Below are 24902 nucleotides of genomic sequence, written 5' to 3'. Positions count from 1 at the left end.
TTGCAATTAGTCTCCATGGAACCACGACATCATTTAATGAATCATACAACAGGAAAAGCCTATCTCTGAAAAAAACATCTTTCCTGTTTCAGTGGTATATTTGTAACACACAGTGACAAGAGATGGCCGGAAAAAGGGACATTTCTCCTGAGTGAGCTAATTAATTAACATAGATTACCTGAATTCAGTCCAAGAAGTCTATGCCAGGGAGGAATCCTGTACTGCCTTTCCTAACTAAACTTGGAAGAGTCCCCCAAACATGTTATCTCAAGAGTACAGAAGGAAATCAGGAAGCCAGGTATGAAATCAGCCTTTCTGAGCAATAAAGACATCCTTGATGCAGATCATGGGCAAAGGACAGAAATAGTGTTTATCAACTCAGGAAATGGGGATGAGGAGAACGTACAATTATAAACATTATCAAAACTAAGAATAGTTGATTTGTCTGGAAGAGGTGTTTTACACATTTTCTACAGTTATATTGTTTCCTGTTTGATGAGAGATGATTCCGAAGTGTAGGCTTATATCCAAATCTCCAATTCGCTAAGGCTTAGAAGGGATCAGAAATGAGGTTTATTTCACAGAGGTTCCTGCTAGTTAATAAATTCTACAAAGGTTGGTTTGCTAGGGACAGCTGAACACATTGTGTCTTTTCCTTTTTTTTTTTTTTTTTAAAACCATATTATACTCTTTTGACTATAAAAAACAACTGGCAGCTTCTAAAAGTCAACATTAGACACTAGATAACGCAGAAGTTGAGAATATTATTATCTGAGTTTCCTAAACCATATAAAATAGATTATAATGGAAAAGGTTTGGGCAAGATTGCATTGTGCCCATTAGCTTTTTCTACATAATCAGTAAGGGTTGATATCCATTATGCTCCACATTGTAACTCAGAATAAATTCCTCAGTGGCTTCCAGAAACCCACATGCTACGGCTCTTCAGAAAAGTTGATTACTCTTTGGCAAAGTAGTTCAAGACTAGCCCAGACACTAAAGCTTCTCGAAATTTTGTCCCTTCACTTAACTATATTGTCTCTGTGCCATCTAGCATCATCTGCAATGTGACACTTTACAAAACATCTCTCCTCTATAATTTTTTTCCCTCAAAAGTACTTTTTATGTTTTCCATTTTCCATTTTCTTGAAACTATGTCATTTCTCCTCCAGATCTCTATGGAAAGGGCTAAACATAACAGACCTGTGTGAGAAGATACTGAGGTTAATCACAGAATAAGAACATATCGAAGTTGGAAAAAACATCAGGAGGTCTCCAGTCCAAGCTCTTGCTCAAAACAGAGTCAGGTCTGAGGTCAGATCAGGTTACTCATGGCTTTATATAGTTGTTTTTTGAAAACCTCCAAGAACAGAGCCTGTACAACCTCTCTGGGCAACCTGCTCCACCGCCTGGCTGTCGTCCTGATCAATAAGCCTTTTCTGATATCCAGTGTGAATCTCTCTTGTCTCTCATCCTCGCACCACGCACTGCTGTGAAGAGCCAGCTCTTCAGGTTGATAACCCTGTAGGTGCTGGGGGTGCTGCTGCCAGGCCCCCCTGAGGCTGCCTTTTCCCCAGGGTGAACCAGCCCCTGTTCCTCAGCCTCTCAACCTGAGGTGCTCCAGCTCCTGATCATCTTCGGAACCCTGCCCTGAACTAAGATGATTAAGCTGACCTCAGATATAGAGCCAGAAGAGACTCATCAGTACAGCTCTGCAATCAGATGAACCAGTCCTGCAAAGAATGAGGTACAGTGCCAGGCCTTTGGGACTCAAGCAAGGATCCCTCACAGTATTGCACCTTCTGTACAGATTGTATGTGAACTATATATATATATGACAAATCAGCTCTAGAATAACTTCACAACATCAATATACTGAAAGGTATATGGGAAACGTTATCTTAATGAAATCAGTCAGCTACCACAGATATATATTTTTCTTTAAAATGGTCTTACAATCTTTTATACTGTCACTCTTAGTCAGGCACGATTAACTCCCTTTTTCATATCCACTCTTGAATCTAAAATATCTTGCAAATAGTAACAGTAGTGTATATGGGCAAAGACATTTTTCAATGAATACTTGAAACAAGACATGTCAAAATACAAGGTCTATATATCTCCTACCATCACTATGCATTTTGAAAAAAAAATTAATAGAATTATGTTTTTTTTTTATAATGCAACTTCTCCCGCTCCAGTTCCACCAGTACCTTACAATGTGCTTATTGGCACATATTGTGTCTCAGGCTGGGAATTATAATAAAAGGCAAGGGGGGAAGTATTGACTCAGTGTGGAAAGCACAAAATTCAACAACCATAGCAAAATATATTTAAGCAAAGTAGGAGTATGTATCACCAAGTTCAACATTAAAAATGTAGCCTATCCTGAAGTCAATGGCAAAATCCCTCAGGATTTAAAGATACAAGATCTACAAGTAAGAATTCATAGACAGATTTGAACCCACTCTTAAAGTGGGGACGTGCCTGGAGAAGGACTACTGCATACAAATATGCTAGACACAGAGGCCAACTATGATACTTGGAGCTGAAATCTGCCAGCATGCTCTCACTCAGTAAATGTACGTCACTGCACTCACAACTTGCCTTGGCAGCACAAGTCTGACCTCTGTCAAGAGCCTCAAGTGTGATGTCCAATTCAATTACTAAAAGATACATTAAAATCTGGCTTATATGGTTAAGAAGTAACAATCATCCATTTTTATTTTGGGATTGGAGTCTCCCTGGTCTCTTTAAGGAGAGATGTTTTTAGTCTATTCAATTTCAAAATTCACATCAATATCTTTATTAAGCAACCTTGACAGAAACTGAGAGCTGAATAAAGTTGTTCTCTACCAAATATAATATATTCAAATATTATCACATTGGAAAAAAAAAAGTTGTTAATAGTAATTGAGAAACAGTTTATCTACCAGAGGTCTTCTCTGCACACTCTTCCCCATAGTCATCAGATATATTATTGACCAGGACAATTACAGTGTACTTCCATTACTTACCATCAACAGTAGCCAAACTTCGTTATACACTTTAATTTTGGGACAGAGTAATGCACTGTCTTTCTAGTGATATCAATAGGCCCATTCTGTTCACACTGAATGAGTGTCCTTCACCCTTCCCTCCCCTGTCTCTCCCCTCTTTATCCTCCTGTGCCAGGAAAGGAAGGAATTCTCCTTTTCCTGCTCAAATATCCAATAATCATTTCAGCCATCTGCTTCAATACAAGAAACTCTTCATAGAAGCCCATCTAAATGGCAAACCATTAGAGATTAAGATGATTTATTTTAGTTTAGTGCAATGTCACTGGTTTAATAAAATAAAAAATAACCAAGGATTTGGGAAGTACTTTGGCTTACCTATGTAAAAACTCACTCTCTTGCCAATACATTCTATCACTGCTGACAGACATTAGAACATTCCTTTCATCTCCTTCCTCTTCTTGCAGTTTAACCTATCCCCTTAAGGAGTATTTGCTTTCTCTAAGATAGATTATACATTGTATGCAACATGAAAACCTTACACACTTTCTCTACCATCTGCAAGGCTTTTCTGCCCACTTTAAAAAAGAATTAAATCAAACCCCTTATTAGTCTTTTCATTTTGGATAAATAAACCAGGATTACTTTTCTGTTAGAAACTAAAACAAAAGAATTACTATTTCTGGATATGTGCATCTAAATTAGATAAGCATATTTGAATACAATCAACCAAACATCCAAACCTAGTGGGACCAAATGCAGAATGCAAACTGTGATAAAGAGCAAATATGAAGCATACACATACATGCACACAGAACACCCCCTCTATTCATGCAGAAAACATTATCTAATATGGGATTGATTTCTTTCAAATAATTCTTTCTGCATCCCAGTGTGATTCCAGGATGTGCAAATTAAGATAAATTTTATGGGTCAAATTCTTTTTACCACTACATGTGCTCAAGTCAACTGAAATTGATGACAACTGGATGCTGTGTCAGAGGATGGAATTTGGCACAAAAAAATCACAATGTAAGGAGAAGATGTTATAAAAATAAAAATGACATGGTGCTTTGAAGGAAGGAGGAAACAATTCTCAATGTGGCTTGGGAGAGAGAAAAGCATAGAGAAGCAGAAAAAGTTGACCCAATAGCTAGCAGATTATCAGATAAGGCTCAGTTGTCAAAATAGAGCCAACTGAGAGGATCTGGATGAGAATTTTCATAATGGCTCTAGATGAACCTAACCTCATTCCATAAGTAATTGTAATGGAAGTAAAGCTACACCAGCTCCAAGTCTTTATCCACTTAGAGCTTAAAAGAGGAGACACTAGTTTATTACTACTGTATTCTTTGGAAATCCAAAATAGCTCTTTAAGACTTCATCATTGCAGAGCTTCACATCTAGTTTCATTAAACAAAATAATGTGATAAAACCTTCAGCATGAACTTCCCTCCTCTTTCTTCTTTTATTTTGTTTTTTACTACAGAAATGTCCCTAAAGAAGCCTCTGTAACTTGCAAAATAGACCTAAATCAAAAACAGATTCACATATTTGTGTAGATGATTTAGCAGTAATATTTCTAGCAGCGGGAGTTTGTAAATATTATCAAATCCACGTTCATACTTTATGACAACTGACTGATGAAATCCAGAAGCTATCCTGACACACATTTTAACCCATTTTCCTGCTACTAGAATGAATATGAGCACAAATGTCTTCCTGGTTAAACTTTTGTTCATTTTATGAAATGTGAAGAAGTGTCATGTCCTCAGCTGAGTTCCAGAACTACTCAGGATGTCATGTAGTATTTAATTTCAAGCTCCATTTAGAAAAAAGAATTAAACATCTAACCTGGAACAGCTATCCTCCCAGCTGTTGGATGATTCATTTCCATCACAAGTCCATTATGCAGCACCTAAAAAAAAAAAAACCCAAAACATGTATGTAATAAAAAAATATAATCAATTCCTAAGAGGAAAAGATATATATATAATCATGTTCTTTCACAGAAAATCTTAAAATACAGGAAGTTATAATTCAAGTAATTTGTTTACTTTGTAAAATGAAAGCTCTGATATTTGATACTACTCTCTATTTTATGCATCTAAATAAATGCTTCAGTAAGCCTTTACTAGTCTAACATTCTTGAAGGTCTTATATCCAACATCAAACATAAGAAACTGAGCTGCAAGTAGGTTATGCTTTCAACCATCAACAGGCAACTAGTACCAACACAGAATGAGAATTAAAACCTTCACCCACTTTTAATGTGCAATATGTGTCGAAGGCCTATACACAACATATGCTGTAGTGCATTTTTTTCACTGTCACTGAGTTGCTTTTGAGCTTGTGACGCATCACACTATGAAATACTGTCTTAGGAGTTCTTACAAACATTCAAGAAAGAGGTCATAATTTTGATGTTATTTCTGTTCTTTCAAGCAGGTATGCCATGCTTCAGTTCTGTGTATATCTGTATAGGATGATTATTTATCACAATTTCCAGTTCCTTGTTATTAACCTCAAATAGAAAACAATGCATGATACCAAAAATCTCAAGTAACAGAGAAAAAGAAATGAATAATAGCAAACTCATTGCTATCATTTATAGAATTCTGCATCCAAAGCCAATAAGTATTCTTTACCATTTCCTTACCTATTACTCTGCCATCCTTCTAACATTGTTACCTTAATCATATAATCAGAATTCCTAAAAATGGTTTATTTTGTTATTGAAGTATCCTCTACAAATAAAAAGCCTCCCATTAGCCAATTATTTTCATATTCATTGTAACAACAAATCTGAAGTAAAACAGCATCTTGCCAAATGTATCAGCTATAGAAATGAAAGATGGGCAAAGACTGTTAAGAGATCATGTAATACATCTACCTATTCACCTTGTACTGTGAACAACACTAGCAACCTTGGCTATTAGTGACAGGTGTTGGTCTAATTATTCTTGAAAATTTCCAATTAATAAGATGACAATTTTCTTATGTAGTCTGTACCATATTCTCTATTTTTCTTGTCATAAATTTTTCTCCTAACACATCATAGAAATATCTTTGCTTGGTATTAAGCATCTTTATACTTGTCTTTTCCCCAACTGGACAGAGAAAACCAATCACTAGCATCTTTCTAACATTCTTTTACATACTGGAAGATTGTAATCACATCCTCCCTCAGTCTGCTCTTTTCTAGACTAAACAAAACTAATTCCTTTAGCCATTCTTTCCAGGTCAAAATTTGTGAACCTTTTATCTGTGTAGAATAGCATGCTTAAGAAATTCCCATTCCTGAACAGGTGGTGTCAAAAGGTCAGGTCAGCTTTCTCTTAGCTTGTGGGGTGAGCCTATTTAGCTGACATTTAAAAATCCAGATATTTCCGATAATAGATGCTGGTAGAAGAATGTCTGTTCTTCGGTTTAATTGTTTGGCGCTGTACCAAATCATTAGTTCTATTTCTCTTTCGGAAGGTTAACATCAGTTTTGGTAGACATTCAAGTGAGACATTCTGAATTTTTTTCCAAATGACAGAATTGGAAAATATAATTGCTTGTTTTAACTCACATTTAGAATCTTTCTAGTTAGGCCCTTAATCAAACTGTATTGAAAATTTGGCCTCCTTTCTCTATAACTTACTTATATAGGCTTTCTTTATACATTTCATTGATTTTTTTTTTTTTGGTGACTTAAATGCAAGAAAACACACTTATTTGAACTTGAAATCAACAGCAAACTCAGGTGCATAAGCACTTTTTTAGATGGCAAATTACAGGCTGTACCCTGCAAGTGGCACCATTTGGTCAAAGAAAAACATAAAGATTCTCTAGCAGCTACCCAGGGCTCCACACAATTCATGCCTTCCTGTGTTCTGGATCTCTAAATTCTTATTCTGATAAGGTAGACTTATAAAATATTTTGTTAGACTCAAATTTCATCTCCCTTTTCTTTACAGAATGAACTAAGAAAAACTTGTATCTTTGAGGATCACAAGTTTAACTTCTATTCTCTTTTAAAATAATTGCTTAAGATGCAGCTAAGCTTTCTTTCTATTTTCATTATAAATATGGTGTTGATTTTCCCTCTCATATACATTATTTTCTCAAAACCACTATAATTGTCATGACTTTTATTACTCTTATTTTCTACAGTTATTAAGCCTATATCGGTATACTCAGTTCCATCTTTTCTTTCAAGGGAAACAACTCCCAATAAATTAATCTGGCCAAAGACTGGGCATTTTTTTTTCCACATCAGCAACACTGTTTAGAAGAACTGTGTAATTTTCTGTTTCATGTGTTCCACTATTAGGATTCCCAAAAAAAAATAACTTCACTGACATGCCTCCTCACATGCATTCTAAAAACTATGAAGGAAACACATAAGATTACTGCATCCTAGCCTTCAGGAAAATGCAATGTTGACATCCATTATCATCAAAGACAAGGAAAGCCTGAGGACAAAGAGACAGAACTTGAAGGCTTTCTCCTCCATTGTCTTGTACCGCTCAAATGGCCATGATCCTTCTGATGTGGTAGAGTCCTTTATCCTCTTTATATTCACATTAGCTTAGCACAAGGAACTGATGAATCAAGAGGATCATGTAAAAGATGACAGCCATCAGTAGATCTACTTTAATTTTTTTTCCCCATATGGCTTATTTTGCAGGCTAGAAATATTATATTACTATATTATCTGTTACCATCTGAGATTTTGTGAATCAAATTAATGTTTGGGCGGCATTTTACATCTGTTATAATGATTCCAGCATTAACTTTTGCTACATAATCTTTTTTTTTTTTTTAAAAAGTGTTTTCTTGCAGACTGAGCTTGAAAAACTATATAGATACTATATATACAATGCAGAATATATGTAGTTCTCTATCCTTAGTTGCTATAATTCCACTTTGGCATTATTTATCATACATGCAGATAGTATCAGATTTGCTCATGTTACAAAAAGAAAATATTGTTTGGTGATTGATAAAACAACAGAAATCACTATATTTTTAATTTATGTAGCCAGTATAGGTTATTACATGACTTTATTTAAACTACAGTAAATAAAACAATTCATATGATTATGTCTTCTAACCTCAGAGAATAAAAGAATTTAATTTAAAAATTATTTCAATATTATTTTCCCAATACTATAAGCAAGGAAGTCCACATAGAATACTTTAAGCGAAGATCTTAAGGCTTTCCTTGTGCAATGCAAACCAAGGGTAATTTAAGATATGTCATCATATATATTCTCAGTTGTTTCATCGTTTCCTCTTAGCTTGTCATGAGAAAAACTATGGAGCATACTTACATCAGCTGCTATGAAGCTTACAGTAATTCAGATACAATAACTTCAATGATTAATTTTGCTCTTTTCCCTAACGTTGTTAGTAACTGCAAGTTAAAAAATGGTGAACTTTTATAACAGGCAGAGTTTAAATCCCTTAGCCATCTGCTTTCACAAGGAGGATCAAATATTAATTATATTTATTTCTTGTATTCTCACCTTGTTCAAAACAATTATTAAACCCACACTGCTTTTCTGTGTTAGTATTTATATCACCAGTGGGCATGTTCATTTCAATACAGTAATTTTTCTTTCAATATTTGAGTCTCTTTTGAGTCTCACTTAAAAGCTAAGTGACATATAAGGAAGAAAGTGAGAACAAAATGAACTTCAAAAGAAATATAATTACGATATGAAACCACAATACAGTTGCAGAAACAATTTTAAATTTCATCTTCATGTAAAAGACTTAAAAGGCTGAAAATCTAGATTCAAGTAGGGGATTTCTCTTTGACTGCTTGGGACTTAAAACTCATTCTTTACAAGATCATATGGTACACAGAGTGGTGCAAGACACTTTTTCAACTTTCACAGAGCTTTCAAGGAAAAAGGTGGAACTCTTATTTTTCTACGCCTGTACTGCTCCTTAAGGTAGTAAGACATATGGACTACTAACACATACGGTGGCTTTCTTTGGGACTTACATGTGAGTACCTATTTATCTAATTAAAAAACATCTAGAAAAACTATCCCATGCAGGATATGGCTTCAGGATTATTTAAAGAAATCTGTTTTTTCTTGGACACTCCACAGCTTGTAAGAATATCTAATGCTTGATGATTGGTCTCTTAATTGATAAATACAGTAACAATACATATACAAAAGGGTCCTTTTGATAAAAAAAAGATTATATAGCAAAGTAACAAAGGTTGTGAAACAGAAATTAATCATCGTTATTATTATTAACAAGTATTAATCTTCCTTGCATCCTTCAAAAATGAATGGCTTTCTTACATGCTAAGGAAGTAAAATAATTTATTGTATTATGGATGCAGCACCACAAATGGCAGGTAGGAAAATCAGAAACATTGGTTCTGCCTTTTTTTCATGTGGATAATGGGGTGTTGGCCACCTGGTAAACATCTGGCAAATTTTGCAATTATCATAAGGTTCATTTCATCTCATGTTACTTAATTTCAGCTGTAATGTAAATGATTATGCACGCAACCAATCACCCATGAAAATGCAGTTTCTCTTTGAACAGCCAGCAAGGTTTCAAATCCATTCTAGGTATTACCTAAGATACGATCAGCTTCCACGTCCCAATCAAGGGAGATGCTGGAATCAGAAATATATCAAACGTTGTCAGCGCCTCCCCTCCCCCCAAGTTTTTAAAAGTTCTATTTAATGTAAAGCCATGCATTCGAAATACACATTCATACAGATACCACTCTCTCACAGTTTCATCTACAGTTCAGTGAAAACAATCTTCAGGGCCGCAAAGGAAATTATACAGGCATTTTCTCCATATTTTTGTAGCCACAAGATAGCTGGCTGTTGGTAAACGTAATTACTACTAGCTCCTCCAAACCACAAGAAAACAATAATACTGTTTTTCCTGTACATGCTGAACATAGAGCTATGGTCATAATCACCCCCTAAAGAAGTAACAGCATGTGTGGTGAACACAATGCCATACTGGAATCACATCTCACATCCTAAAAGTACCTCCTTCCAAGCAAGAAGATGTTAACTCATTTGAAAATTGAAAAGGATATTAAATGTATCCCTATCCGATGCTTGTTTCTGCTTGGTCTTGTATTTCTAGAATGATGTTATGCAGCAGAATGTGTTGCATATCAGTATGTTCCCTCTCCTCCTCCTTTTTTTCAATGCAATAGTTCCAGTATTTTCAAGTCCTGTTGTCAATGAAAGTTGTTTCTAATACTTTATTAGAAACTCTATTAACTTTATTATTCTTCTTTCCAAACACAGCTTCTAAGATATAGGGCTCACTTGGAGAAGATAATAGAATCTCTCTACCGTATGAGGCATGCAAGTATTGTATTAGTGAATCACATCTATCTCTACTTTACCTGCATCTACCTCTCATATTTGAAGTATCTCACCATTTCATGCTGGAACATTACTTACTTTAAACAAAAGTAATGTTCCTTTACGGATAGGTTTAGATTAGACATACGGAAGAAATCCTTTACTGTGACGGTGGTGAGGCACTGGAACAGGTTGCCCAGAGAAGCTGTGGATGCCCCATCTCTGGAAGTGTTCAAGGACAGGTTGGACAGGGCTTTGAGTGACCTGTTTCAGTGGAAGGTGTCCTTGCCCATGACAAAGGGGTTGGAACTAGATGATCTTTAAGGTCTGTTCCAACCCAAACCATTCTATGAGTCTATGATTCTTGATAAATTTTTGAATGAATGAAATCTGTTGGGTTTTTTGTTTGTTTCTGGTTGCCTGTTAATTTACTTCTTTACTCTCAGTCCCTTATTCTGACACACTAAATGCTATGTTATAACCTCTTATGTCCCTAGCGCCACATTTGTGATACTAAATGAATACAACAAAAGAAAACCTCAGTTCAATGGAATGTCCTTATTTTCCATTTCTGCTTTCTGCTAAGCCTGTGTCTTACAGGCCTGTTTGCTCTGGTAAACTTTTTCTTTTCTTTTTGGGTGTGAGGTGACGGCTTTGACAAAATCCTTCTTACACCATAGCTTCACAGCTTTTTACATACAAGTTGTAGACAAAATTACATTTATTGACTTCACTAGGGATGGAGTTTTGATGCCTGAAACATATATCTTTGCTTCAAACAAATCCTGTTCCATGTAATCAAACTAAAATACTTCTTGCTTTTCTACTCAGCTGCTGTGTCTCTTACCCTAATACAGAACACCTCAGCTGGATTTCATGTTGATCCTTAGCATTTAATTTCCCTGCTTTTTATTGTTTATCTTTCGCCTAACGAGTTTTTACATCCTCCATAAACTAGCTATTGGCTCTTCAATGTTGACTTTAAGTTTTACAGTGGCCATAACTTTAATCCAGAAAGACCTGCTCTGATACAGGACTTCAGAGTTTCTTACCTGCATTCCAGTACATCACTTAAGTCAAGAATTGCCATTCCATTTACTTGCTCTAGAACCAAATGTTCCAAAAAGGCAACCACTCACAATGATGAGAAATTGCTTCCCTTATGCTCTATTCCACTGTGACATTTGACCAGCTGAAGGTAGGTGAAGTCACCCATTATTACTACCTCATTAGGGTTAGCTGATTTTTTGATCTCTTTCAACATTTTGGATTCAATATCCGTTTCCTCATCAGAAGGCTCAACAGTATACCCTAATACTGCTCCCCCAGCTCTATGACTTAATCTGTCCTTCCTGTTCAGTTTATAGCCAGGTATTACACTCTCCTATTGATTTTTGTAATTCCAACATTCTTCTGTAATGGCTACTATGTCAAGATCCTCTTTCTTTGCCAAGAATTTCAAGTCACCTATTTTTTCTCTCACGTTGGTAAACAGATATGTATAGGTTTTGTAAGCATTTGGGGAAGCAGGGAGTTAGCCACGTCATTTTTTATTTAACTCTTATGTTTGACACTGTATTATCTTTCCAGAATTTCTCAGTTGTCCCTCCTTCAGTTTTGCTGTACATTTCATTCTTGCCCCTTACATTTTTTGTATGATTGACATCATTAGCAGATGCTTTTAAACTGTGAGAGCCCTCATTTGTCAGCTTTTCCTCAAGTCCCGTATGAGTAGCCAAACCCAATGATTTCTGTACCAGCAATCTAGTTTTACTACGGTTCTACACAACCCCTTCCACAGAGGCTCTTCTTCCTCCAAAGCTCTGTGTAAGTATCCCAATGGAAATTCTACTTCTTATCATCCATTAACTGAAATACCAAAAATCTTTAATTACGAAACCTGCACATTAGACTAAAAGCAATTCGGAAGAGAGCATAAAGATGATAAAACATCACCAAGTTTCCTGGATAAGTTTCCAGGATTCTTTTAGTAGTTCATAATACTGGCACAGAATATATTCACCACAGTGAACTCCTCTCAGGCACCCTATGAAAGTCTGGTCTTCAAGTTCTGGCCTCATCCTCTTTCTCCCTGAGAATCTACTCAGAAAATTGTTTTTGTGAACAACATGAACCAGGCAATTATTGTTTTTAGTAATTCAATGTCCTAAGTCATCTTTTGAAATCAGTAACTGAAGTAAGATATGACCCTGATACTTAAGAGTACTTCTCATATTAATGTTTTACTTCCCTTAGCACCTACTGCAACAAAACAAAAATTAAAAAGTCCTTACAGTGCAAAGCTTTTGACACTGTCCCACACGACAGCCTTCTCTCTAAACTAGAGAGACATGGCTTTGATGGACAAACCACTCAGTGGGAAAGAAGTTCACTGGATGGCTGCACTCAGACAGTGGTGGTCAATGGCTTAATGTCCAAGTGGAGAACGGTCACGAGTGGCGTTCCTCAGGGGTCCGTGTTGGGACCAGCCCTGTTCAACATCTTTGTCAGCGACATGGACAGTGGGATAGAGTGCACCCTCAGCAAGTTCACCAATGACACCAAGCTGCGTGGTGCCGTCGACACGCTGGAAGGGAGGGATGCCATCCAGAGGGACCTTGACAGGCTGGAGAGGTGGGCCCGTGCCAACCTCATGAAGTTCAACCAGGCCAAGTGCAAGGTCCTGCACCTGGGTCATGGCAATCCCAGGCACAAATACAGGCTGGGCGGAGAATGGATTGAGAGCAGCCCTGAGGAGAAGGACTTGGAAGTGCTGGTGGATGAGAAGCTTAACATGAGCAGGCAAGGCGCCCTTGCGGCCCAGAAGGCCAACCGCATCCTGTGCTGCATCAAGAGGAGCATGGCCAGCAGGTCGAGGGAGGTGATTCTCCCCCTCTACTCTGCCCTGGTGAGACCCCACCTGGAGTACTGTGTCCAGTTCTGGAGCCCCCAACACAAGAAGGACATGGACCAGTTGGAGAAGGTCCAGAGGAGGGCCACAAAGATGATCAGAGGGCTGGAGCACCTTTCCTATGAGGACAGGCTGAGAGAGTTGGGGCTGTTCAGCCTGGAGAAGAGGAAGCTCCAGGGAGACCTGATAGCGGTCTTCCAGTACCTCAAGGGGGCCTACAAGAAAGATGGGGAGAGGCTGTTCAGTAGGACCTGTTGTGATAGGATGAGGGGTAATAGTTTTAAAATAGAGGGAGGTAGATTTAGATTGGATATTAGGAAAATATTTTTTATAATGCGAGTTGCAGAACACTGGCACAGGTTGCCCAGAGAGGTGGTGGATGCCTCATCCCTGGAAATGTTCAAGGCCAGGCTGGATGAGGCTCTGAGCAACCTGATCTAGTGGGGGATGTCCCTTCTCCTTGCAGGGGGATTGGACTAGATGACCTTTGAAGGTCCCTTCCAACCCTAACCATTCTATGATTCTATGATTCTACTGCCACAATATGATGTACAAATAAAGTGACATTAAATAATTAAAAAAAAATTAAACAATGAAAACCATTTGTGACAGAGCAAAAATACCTTTGCCATTGTCTAATCATCAAACACATACTTATTCTTGACAAAAAGTACTAAATTCAATTTATACTTCACAGTCTAGGTAAATACGAGACAGCTGCTAAATACATCTATATAAATCTGAAATATTTTCATCAGATGTCGGAAAATAACGAGTGTAAAAGAAGGTACTTTTATTCTAATAGCAGACCATAGTCCAGTAAAGAATCAGCTCTTTAACTGTTGTGGAGAAGCAAATATTTAAGAAGAGTTTATTAGCTTATGTTATAATTAATATTTATAATGAATAGCAAGGAAATTAAAAGATTTAGAACTCAGGCCAATATAGATAAAAATGTAAGGACACAAGCCTGTAATTAACTGAATAAATTCTCTAATTTTCAAGGTTGCACACCTGACCCTGACCTCAGGGGACTTTCTCGGTGCTCAAAAAACAGGCCCCTACCCTCAGGTGCGTAAGCATAGTTCCCTGACGACCTCTTGCACCATCAGTCTGGAAATGTGGCAGAGAGGAGAATTTGTTCATATTCGTTAAAAAATGCATATACTTTTCAGATGTGTTTTTTTTCCTGAGAACTGAAATGTGATTGTAAAACCACATTTTTTGGTGCGTTGGAATGTATAAATCCTAAACTCACAGAAATATTTAAGCAAAGATGGTTGGCTGTACTCCTATTTGGATATAAGACCTGGCTCATCCTGATAGTGAGACTGGGTGTGTCTATATTCAAAGCACTGGCTCTGGGATCAAAGAGCCAGCCTCCAGCTGCAGTATACCTTTCATGTGTAACAGTGATAACTCCACACTGACCACCTGGAAGGTGCTACAGAAACAGATTGATTTTATTACTGCAACAGGCTGAAATACTGACTGCTTTTGCTTCTTTAATCAGAATCGCCAGTAATTTACTGACAACAATGGTGTCACAAATCACTGGTTTTCAATGATATTTTTCCTAGTTTAGATTACTAGCAATACTACATTCAGTATTTAAATATTATGTTCGCAGTTTCTTTGATCAAAAAGCACGGACAAACTTAACCACAAATAATTCTTAAAAATGCAAGTGAATGTAAAAATCCAGTGTCCTGGATTGTACATGTTATATTATTTTGGTGTCAAGAAAGTCACATGGAACGCTTTCATTTTATTTTATTTCATTGCGACTATCTCTCATATTAAACAAAATCAAAATAAGATTCCAGATGTTTCCCTTTCTGGAAACTAACTTGTAAATGCAAATGAATGTAAGTGTATTCCTTGAGTGGTAGTAAGCTATGACTGCCATGCCTTCAAGCACTGTGTACCGTAAGTGGGAGACTGGTGGGTAGGAAACACTGAGAACCTTTCCACTGCCATTGTTCTCATTAACAATTCTGTATATATTTCATATTCTCATTATGTTCAGGGGTCATATCCATACTTGTCTATAGAGCTGACGATGATGAAGAGAAAATTCTGAGGGTTTCTGTGGGGCTTTGTACAACTGAGATTTTTCAGAAGTACCTTTTTGCCATGTGGTGTAAGAATAAGTCACACGCAGTTGCAACTCTGGACTGAAAAATGTACTGAGGTGTTTGTCCAACACGTAGGAGAACTGTTATTTCAAAATGTGCAATATTTAACAATATTAAATAGTAAGAACACTTCTAATAGTTCTGTTACAGAAATCATATATTTTCTCAGATAGGCATGCATGTTATGGCAAGAATACATCTATAGAAGGAAAAGAAATCTCAATAGTCATGAAGCGTCAAATATTCACAAACTTACTGCTGGGCTAATAGCAAGCAAAGGAACCATTAACAACAGCATTGTACCATCATGCTGATGTATCACTTGGTTTCAGACTGTCCTTGGGGACCTCACCTGTTTCTCCCAGTACAAACTACATAATCAGTATAGGTTTTCCAATCTTGCACGCCACACTGAGTTCCCAAGAGCCTCCTTTCAAGTACTGCATCCATCTTTCACCCACTATGTAAGTGTTGCGGTTTATTTATACATCATTCTTTGTTTTGTTAGAGCTAGTCTGTCAGCTCAGAGTACTTACCCCTTCCCAGTACTGCAAAACTTGCTCATCCACAGAGGAATGCCACTTAACATTGGCACCTGCTTAGTGTTGCAAAGTACATCCAGATGGGAGTATCTCCCCGCAGATCCTCAGCCTGCTGCAGGCAGAGATTTGCTACATCTCTCCTCATAAGCGGTTTATTCCTGCATACTCTTGCACTGACCTTTGTTGCCCTTTAGAAGGGGAACTGTGACTGTGGTTTGAAGTACAGCATTTTGACTCAAGTCAAAGGAGCGCTGTGGAGAAAGACAGGCAGGCTACACTAGTAAACGGTATCGATGCTGTTCAGTTTGAGTGTTGGGTTCTTCTTCCTCTGTGCTTAATGTCCTGGGCAGTCAAAGGAACTTTCATCAACAGAAACTCTGGCACATGGGAGATCTTTCCTGACCTACACTCTGCCCCCTTAGCATTGTCCTTTGTAGCAAAAGCATTTAAGATAGAGAACTCCTAACCATGCGTACACCAAGGAGTTGGGATTCAAGAGGGCTACTTGCAAGACATATATGGAGAAATATACTTAGGTGGAAAATAAATCCCACATTGTATCAGCATCTTCCACTCCTTTCTAGCAGTTCAGTACTTAACTGTTTTTATCCACTTGTCCATTATTAGTATATAATTTCATGAGTTTTATTACCCAGCCATAAAATTTCTCTCCAAGTTGCAGTAAGGCAAAAAGAAATCTAAAGCCAGGCAGATATTTCAGAGCTATGACGGTGTACATGAAAGAGGTGATTTCTTTCAGAAACTATCCTTGTTAAAAAAAAAAACCAAACAAACCATAGTATTGAAAATAGTATATTTCACAGTTACTTAGTAATAATGTGCATTAGATGCTCTGAGAGAATTTAATACAAGAAGCAATTAGTATTTGAATACTGTATACATAACTGTGAGCAAAAACCAATACAGGTTTTTAAATACCATGCTTCCTATGAACTTCACAGTGCTTCTAGACTTCTCTTCCTTTGAAGTTAATGATCCTACGTCATTAATCTTAACAATGAAAATATAGGACAAAAATTTATAAAAGACAACAGAAATACCGCAGTTTTGAGTGCTAATGTACAGACTTAACAATAGCCTGCAGGAACATCACTGACTATTATACTATACATTTTATTTATGTTCCCATAACAAAATCCCATTCAGCTGGAAAATATACATTAACTACTTAATAGAAACCAATCTTAGGAAAGCACTGTTCGTTTATTCAAGCCACAGAAATGTTAGAAAACTAGATATACCCCTAAAAACACAGAGAACCTGAAAAAACATTAAATTTGCATTTCTGCACAAATCTTCCACATTATGTTCCCATTTATGGTCAGATTTGTTATATAAGAAGGTTGAACTTTGTTTTGCCCTGTGAGGTTCCCAGCGAGGACACCCCAGAAAGCAGGTAGCAGGGCTATTGCCATGAATGTTATCCCTGAAAACTTATATTCAGGAATGAGTGCTGAATATAAGCCCTATCAGTCCTTTATGACATACTTTCTTCATCCCTGTTCCCAGCACAATAGTTACCAGAAATCTGGAGAGTTCACAGTGTCTATACAAAGACAAAACCTCTCACATGCTCTCCAGAAAAACAGCTTCATACCTTTTACAGGTCAGTTGATTAGAGCACAAGTTGTTATAGAAGCTATAAGGAACCAAGGGGAAAGGAAAAAAAAAAAAAAAGGAAAATCCTAGAGACTGATTTTTGTGCTTAAAAATCTTACACCATTTTGCATGAACAAACATATGAACTATTTCAACATTTTTAAATGTTCTGAGCTATTCTGGAAGTTAAACTCAACTTCAACTCCTCAACTTTGTGTTGAGGGTTTCTGCTACCTCAATAGCAATACTTGTTATGTAATATTACCTAAGTTAATATTGGGATTTGATAGCATTAAAAGCAGAATTGACAGTAATCTCTCACGATGGAAAAGTATTTTTTCCAAACATTTAAATCTAATCAGATCTTCAATGTAATTAGAAATGCAATTTGTACATGACTACATAGTGAAGCATTTCAAGGCTTTTGTAATACCATCAATTTGCAACACTTCACTATATCTGAGGTTATTCGAAGAAGAAGAAATCTCTCATGTCAAACCATAAGCACTACTCTGAATGTTCTCTTCATATAAGACCCTTCATTCTAAGTACTGCTATTTAAGAAGACAATTAGAATGAAGGGCAATCAAACTATACAAAATGTACAGAGCTGACAGCTAATAAAATAAAAAAAAAAATTAAAAGAATTGTCTGAGGCTTACAGCTGCTTCATGAGGCTAGATCCAACTTGGGTTAAATTTAATGACAACACAAATGCATCAAAATTTCATTTTTGGAGCCTTCTGATTAAAATGCCACTAGCTTATTATACAGTATCTATTTCCTACAAATAGCAAATCTACCTAATAAACTCCACTCCTGCAAAAGGATTCTTCTTCCAGAACTACTTTTGCACAACAAATCTCTTCAACTCCTTACTATTCTATGCAGGCCACAAGAAGTTTGTGTACATAATCCCACTTGAGTATCAAAGCAAATATCTGCTATACCACTAGACAAAAAAAGGTCATTAAAGAATGCTACGGGCTGGTGAACGAAATAAGCCCATTATTATCTTTGTGTGACTATATTCTGATGTTATTTTCATTTATCCAGTTGATCACCTGCTGTTCAAGACATCAGTTTGGAGATTTTAACATTAAAAAAAGCTTGGTATTTCACACCAAAAGAGAAAGTACTGTAATGTTTGATATGTTAAGCTAGTTTGAAAACAATATTGTACAACAATGCAGGTGTTACATAACTGTAAATCATATCTTTTAAGTGCACATCACAGGATACTTTTTAAAGAGAAAGCATTATTTCCTTGTATCTTATTAATACTTATCTATAGCCAACATACAGTGGAGTGCACAAAACTAGAGTTTCCTTGTGTTATAATTAATTGTTCCATATAAGTCTTTGTTTGGGTTTTTAAGATGCCTGACCATTTTTTCCCACTAGTCTGCTTAACTGGAGGTCAACAAAATGCAGAGCTTGAAAGCGATATTAAAGGGTAAGTGCTAAAAGGCCTTTTATTCCTTAACAGTGGCACATGAATGTTGAGATAAAATAAGAACTGATGTAGGCTTTCAGTCAAAAACCTAGACAAGCCTAAGTAGTGTTTAGAAGTGTTTCTTAAATATCATTACTTCCAATTTTGCACTATTTGGGTTTTGTGCAAACAAGAAAACAAAGTACCAAACAAAGAATGTGGATCAGTAGTAAAAAAAATTCGACTTACAATAAAGGGAAGACCAAAAGAGGCGACTACTTTTTTCTATGCTAATTAAGAGTCATACAACAGAATAAGAATAGAATAGAACAGAATAGAATAGTTAAGCTGGAAGGGACTTACAACAATCATCTAGACCAACTGGGTAGCAGGGAGAAGAGAGCGGCACCTCTCTCTCCACTTCCTTCCTTCTGGAAGCTGTAGACCGCAATGAGGCCACCCCTCAGTCTTCCTCTCTCCAAACCAGGCAAACCCAGAGTCCTCAGCCACTCCTCAGAGGGCACGCCTGCCAGACCCTTCACCAGCTTTGGTGCTCTCTTCGAGACAGATTCAAGGACCCTAACATTCTTTCTGCACGGTGAGGCCAAAAACTCCACACAGTACTCAAGGTGAGGCCGCACCATCGCTAAACACAGCAGGATAATGACCTCTGTTGCCCAGTTGGTTATTCTGTGTCTGATGCACCCCAGGATGCAGTTTGCCCTCTTGGCTTCCAGACCACACTACTGACTCCTGTTGAGCCTCCTGTCACTGAGCACTCCCAGACTCCTTTCCACAGGGCTGCTCTCCAATCACTCCTCTCCCAATTCAGACTTGTATTCAGAGTTGCTCCATCCCAGGTACTGAATTCGGCATTTCTTCTTGTTCAGTTCCACATCATTGGTGACTGCTTAATGCTCCAATTTACCTAGATTCCTCTGCAAGGCCTCTTTTGCCTCGAGAAAGTCAACAGCACCTCTCAGTTTAGTATCAGCACACTTGCTGAGGGTGCATTCAACTCCTGCATCCAAATCATTCATATAAGGATTGAACAGAACTGGCCCTAGAATTAGTTGCCAGCCAGATGTAGCCCCATTCACTGCAACCCTTTGAGGCTGCCGTTCAGCCACTCCTTCATCCAGCACACTGTGTACCTGCTCATTCCACAGCTGGACAACTCATCCAAAAGGATGCCGTGAGGGACCATATCAAAAGCCTTACTAAAATCCAGAAAAAAAAAATCTGTTGCCTTCCCTTCATCCACTAGGCAGATTACTTCATTGTAGAAGGATATGAAATTACTTAAACAGGACTTCCCTGTTGTGAATATGTTGACTGTGCCTGATGATTGCACGGTATTTTAAATGCCTTTTAAAAGTATCCAGTATGATCTTCTCCATAATTTTTACAGCTACTGAGGTTAGACTAACAGGTCTGTACTTTTCCTGGGTCTTTCCTTATGTCCTTCTTGTAAACTGGAATAACGTTGTCTAGCACCCAGTCGGCGGGGACCTCTCCAGACTCCCAAAACCTTTGGTACAAGATTGAGACAGGTCCTGTTGTAACATTGCTAGCTCCTTCAGCACTTTTTTGCCTGTAGCCACTTGGCAGCAGGAGCGAGCTCTGCTCTTCCCTTGCTTCCACTTCCACAGGGCTTCTTGCCTCTGCAAAACAGCCTGTGCTTGGAAGGGCTGCAGCCTCGCTGCACCATCAGGAGCAGCCACTTTTCAGCTCTGCCTGTGCGCAATACAAGCGCTGGGCAGGCACGAGAGCGCTTTTCACACATCACGGGCCAAGAAGCATAGCCACAGAGCAAGTTTTGGAAGGCAAAAAGGATGCTTGTCATCTCTGCGTGGCATTCTTTGGAAAATACCCCCATGCTACCACACACCTCTTCTTCCTTCCCAGAACTTGAGAGAGTCAATGCCTAGGCTGGGACACGGTTCTAGGTATTCAACGCCTTCTGCTAGTTCAGGGCTGGGAAGAAATTGGTGTCCGATATTTCCTCAGCATTTACTGGCAGGGAAAGGAGCAGGTAGGAAGAAGAGGAGGAGGGCATGAGAAGGGAAGGAGAAGGGAAGGAGAAGGTAATAGTTTAGCTGGAAGAGACCTACAATGATGATCCAAGTCCAACTGCCTGACCACTTCAGGGCTGATGAAAAGTTAAAACATGGTATATTAAGGGCATTGTCCAAATGCCTCTTAAACACTGACAGTCAAGGGACATGGACCATCTCTCCGAGAAGCCTGTTCCAGGGTCTGACCAACCTCTCAGTAAAGCAATCTTTCCTCATGTCAAATCCCAATCTCCCCCAGTGGATGGAGCTTGGAGCCATTCCCATGCACCCTGGCACTGGGCAGCAGGGAGAAGAGATCAGTACCTCCCTCTCCACTTCCCCTTCAGAGAGGGAAGAGAGCAAGGAGGTCGCCCCTCGGTCTCCTTCTCTCCAAACTGGACAAACCTGAGGTCCTCAGCTGATCCTCAGAGAACATGCCTGCCAGCCCCTTCACTAGATTTGTTGCCCTTCTCTGAGTTCATTCAAGTCATGGAAGAAATTACCATTTAAAATGTTTAAACAGTAGCAATAACAATTGGAGCAACAAGGTATCTGAGGAACTTAAAGGTACACAAGTCCATGGTACCCGACGAGATCCATCCACGGGTCCTGAGGGAACTGGCAGATGAAGTTGCCAAGCCACTGGCTATCGTATTTGAGAAGTCGTGGCGGTCTGGTGAGGTCCCCGATGACTGGAAGATAGGGAACATAACCCCAGTTTTTAAAAAGGGGAATAAGGAAGACCTGGGTAACTACAGGCTGGTCAGCCTCACCTCTGTGCCTGGCAAGGTCATGGAGCAGATTCTCCTGGAAACCATGCTAAGGCACATGGAGAGCAAGGAGGTGGTTGGTGACAGCCAACATGGCTTCACCAAGGGCAGATTGTGCTTGACCAATTCGGTGGCCTTCTATGACGGGGTTACGGCATCGGTGGACGGGCAACTGACATCATCTACCTGGACTTGTGCAAAGCTTTTGACGCTGTCCCGCATGACATCCTTCTCTCTAAACTAGAGAGACATGGGTTTGATGGACGGACCACTCGGTGGATAAGGAGTTGGCTGGATGGCCACACTCAGAGAGTAGTGGTTAACGGCTCAATGTCCATGTGGAGACTGGACGAGTGGCGTCCCTCAGGGGTCCGTGTTGGGACCAGCCCTGTTCAACATCTTTGTCAGTGATATGGACAGTAGGATAGAGTGCACCCTCAGCAAGTTCGCCGATGACACCAAGTTGTGTGGTGCCGTCGACACGCTGGAAGGGAGGGATGCCATCCAGAGGAACCTTGACAGGCTGGAGAGGTGGGCCTGTGCCAACCTCATGAAGTTCAACCAGGCCAAGTGCAAGGTCCTGCACCTGGGTCATGGCAATCCCAGGCACAAATACAGCCTGGGCAGAGAATGGATTGAGAGCAGCCCTGAGGAGAAGGACTTGGGAGTGCTGGTGGACGAGAAGCTTAACATGAGCAGGCAATGCGCCCTTGCGGCCCAGAAGGCCAACCGCATCCTGTGCTGCATCAAGAGGAGCGTGGCCAGCAGGTCGAGGGAGGTGATTCTCCCCCTCTACTCTGCCCTGGTGAGACCCCACCTGGAGTACTGTGTCCAGTTCTGGAGCCCCCAATACAAGAAGGACATGGACCAGTTGGAGAAGGTCCAGAGGAGGGCCACGAAGATGATAAAAGGGCTGGAGCACCTCTCTTATGAGGACAGGCTGAGAGAGTTGGGGCTGTTCAGCCTGAAGAAGAGAAGGCTCCGGGGAGACCTGATAGCGGTCTTCCAGTACCTCAAGGGGGCCTACAAGAAAGATGGGGAAAGGCTGTTTAGTAGGGCCTGTTGCAATAGGACAAGGAGTAATGGTTTTAAAATAGTGGGGGGTAGATTTAGATTGGAACTTAGGAAAATATTTTTTACGATGCGAATTATAGAACACTGGAACAGGTTGCCCAGAGAGGTGGTGGATGCCCCATCCCTGGAAACGTTCAAGGCCAGGCTGGATGAGGCTCTGAGCAACCTGATCTAGTCGGGGATGTCCCTGCTCCTTGCAGGGGGGTTGGACTAGATGACCTTTGAAGGTCCCTTCCAACCCTAATAATTCTATGATTCTATGAAGGTAGGGTGATGCACTTGTATGCAAAAACATTAAAATTAAATAGGAAAAACATAAACTTAGCACTATTAAAATTCCTGCTGCTAAGATCTACCTATGCTTTTAGAGGGACAGAAATTTTTAAACTAAATTAAGTAAAAACATTAGAAAATACAGTGTGTAGAACAACCCTGACTTTTCTGAAGAGAGAAGGATTTTTCAGTGATGTGATCCACTTTAGTGCCTAGGTTCTGTGATTATGTAAAAGCCCACTATCATAGTATTTCCCATGAGGATCAGGTCATGCCACAGACCTGCTGGAAATCCATTCCCATAAAACTTCTAGTTTCATTTCCACACAAATATATATAAATTGGCTTCAGTTAGACAACCTGTTTTTTTTTTCTTCAGAACTGAATCTGTGTACCTGGAACATTTTCTCACGTATTCAATACCACTATGTAGCTAAGATAAATAGAAAAAAAAAAAGATTATACCATTTTCCCACCTTTTATTTCAATCTTATATCTGAATAAATATTCTTTCAGAAAAGCTAAAATTTCTGTCTTTGAGTTCACATATTCCTTAGTCTTCTGAAGATATTACAGCTGCCAATATTCGACTGAAAGTTGCTTTTATAAAGACAACTACTGTTCACTGCACTCAGCCCATCCTTCAATTACAGGAAACCAGAAATTATCAAAACACAGTTGTTACATAAAATTAATTTACAGTTACTACTGATATGGACTGGAATGGAATATGTGACCTGGTGAGTTAGTGAAGACACTCAAAGAAAGGATTTCTCACTGAAAAATGAACTCACGTTGTGGGATTTCTGGCTCTGCCATGTGTGTATGGGATGATTTTGGAGATTAATGACCTACATTCACCTCAACTACCATTAGACACTTGACTGAGGATTGCAAGATGGTAACCAAATTGCCCTCATTATAGGCAACGAGAGAAAGACATTTCCAGAGGATGAGTATGGCTCTGATATTTGACTATGATTATCATTACTGTGATTATTATATTGTTCCATTAACCATAAAGTAATCTTGGAATAAGAGTGTAGCTACCTCAGAAATCTCACTCAAATGCTTAATTTTAACTGAAATGTATTCAGAACTGTGTACATCAGTTTCTCATCTGTAAAATGTGGGAAATAATATTTCCACAATTTTTCAGAAGAATAAAAGGCATGTGGGAAACTGAAAGATACAGAAGCGATGTGGTATTGGGCTAATTTCAGATTAATGGGCATAAGTCATCTGCCTTCCAATTTACAGCAGCAGAGGTGAGACAGGCTGCCAAAATGAATTTGCACTGTATACTACCTCAGTATTGCTGAAAGTCACTGTCACTGCTCCCATATATCCATTGACACAGATGTTCCTTATCAGTTTTTTCCTTTTTACATATAAAATAATCAAAGGCTTAGAGTCAATATTCGGTGGGCTGAAGGAAAAAGTAGTAAATAAATTCAGAAAACGTGACCTGAGTAAGTGGTAAGTGCATAAGGTATAAAAGGACAGCTCAGACGGGTGTATAAGCCAGTTTTCTCTTTCAGCACTGACAAATGCTCCACCTTTAGTCAAGCCTCTTTGCTTACAGGCAGTTGACAGTTAGGGCCTGCCTGCATTCTCCCTTAATCCATCAACAGATACTTGAAGAGAGAAGAGATACTCCATCTCCAGAACAAATCTGGAAGTTTTTTCAAGTAGGGCTCATGGAGATAGCTTACCTATTTGTCTTGCATAAAC

The 24902-nt window shown here is 38.8% G+C and overlaps 1 protein-coding gene across 3 annotated transcripts in view; it reads right to left on the bottom strand.

Annotated features, from left to right (window-relative positions):
- SUGCT (succinyl-CoA:glutarate-CoA transferase) overlaps window positions 1-24902 on the bottom strand; it is a 336504-nt gene that overhangs the window by 43195 nt on the left and 268407 nt on the right. For all 3 annotated transcript variants that reach the window (XR_015257778.1, XM_086741707.1, XM_086741709.1), the window contains one exon: window positions 4851-4914. Coding sequence is in view for 2 of the 3 variants with exons in the window: in XM_086741707.1 (XP_086597833.1) it covers window positions 4851-4914 (64 nt within the window). In the remaining variant the exon portion in view is untranslated. The remainder of the gene's footprint in view (window positions 1-4850; window positions 4915-24902) is intronic.

The sequence above is a fragment of the Chlamydotis macqueenii genome, chromosome 2, assembly GCF_036417535.1.
Source record: "Chlamydotis macqueenii isolate bChlMac1 chromosome 2, bChlMac1.mat, whole genome shotgun sequence".
Classification (NCBI taxonomy): domain Eukaryota; kingdom Metazoa; phylum Chordata; class Aves; order Otidiformes; family Otididae; genus Chlamydotis; species Chlamydotis macqueenii.
Note: the sequence above shows the minus strand (reverse complement) of the source record. Positions and strands in the feature narration are given on the sequence as shown.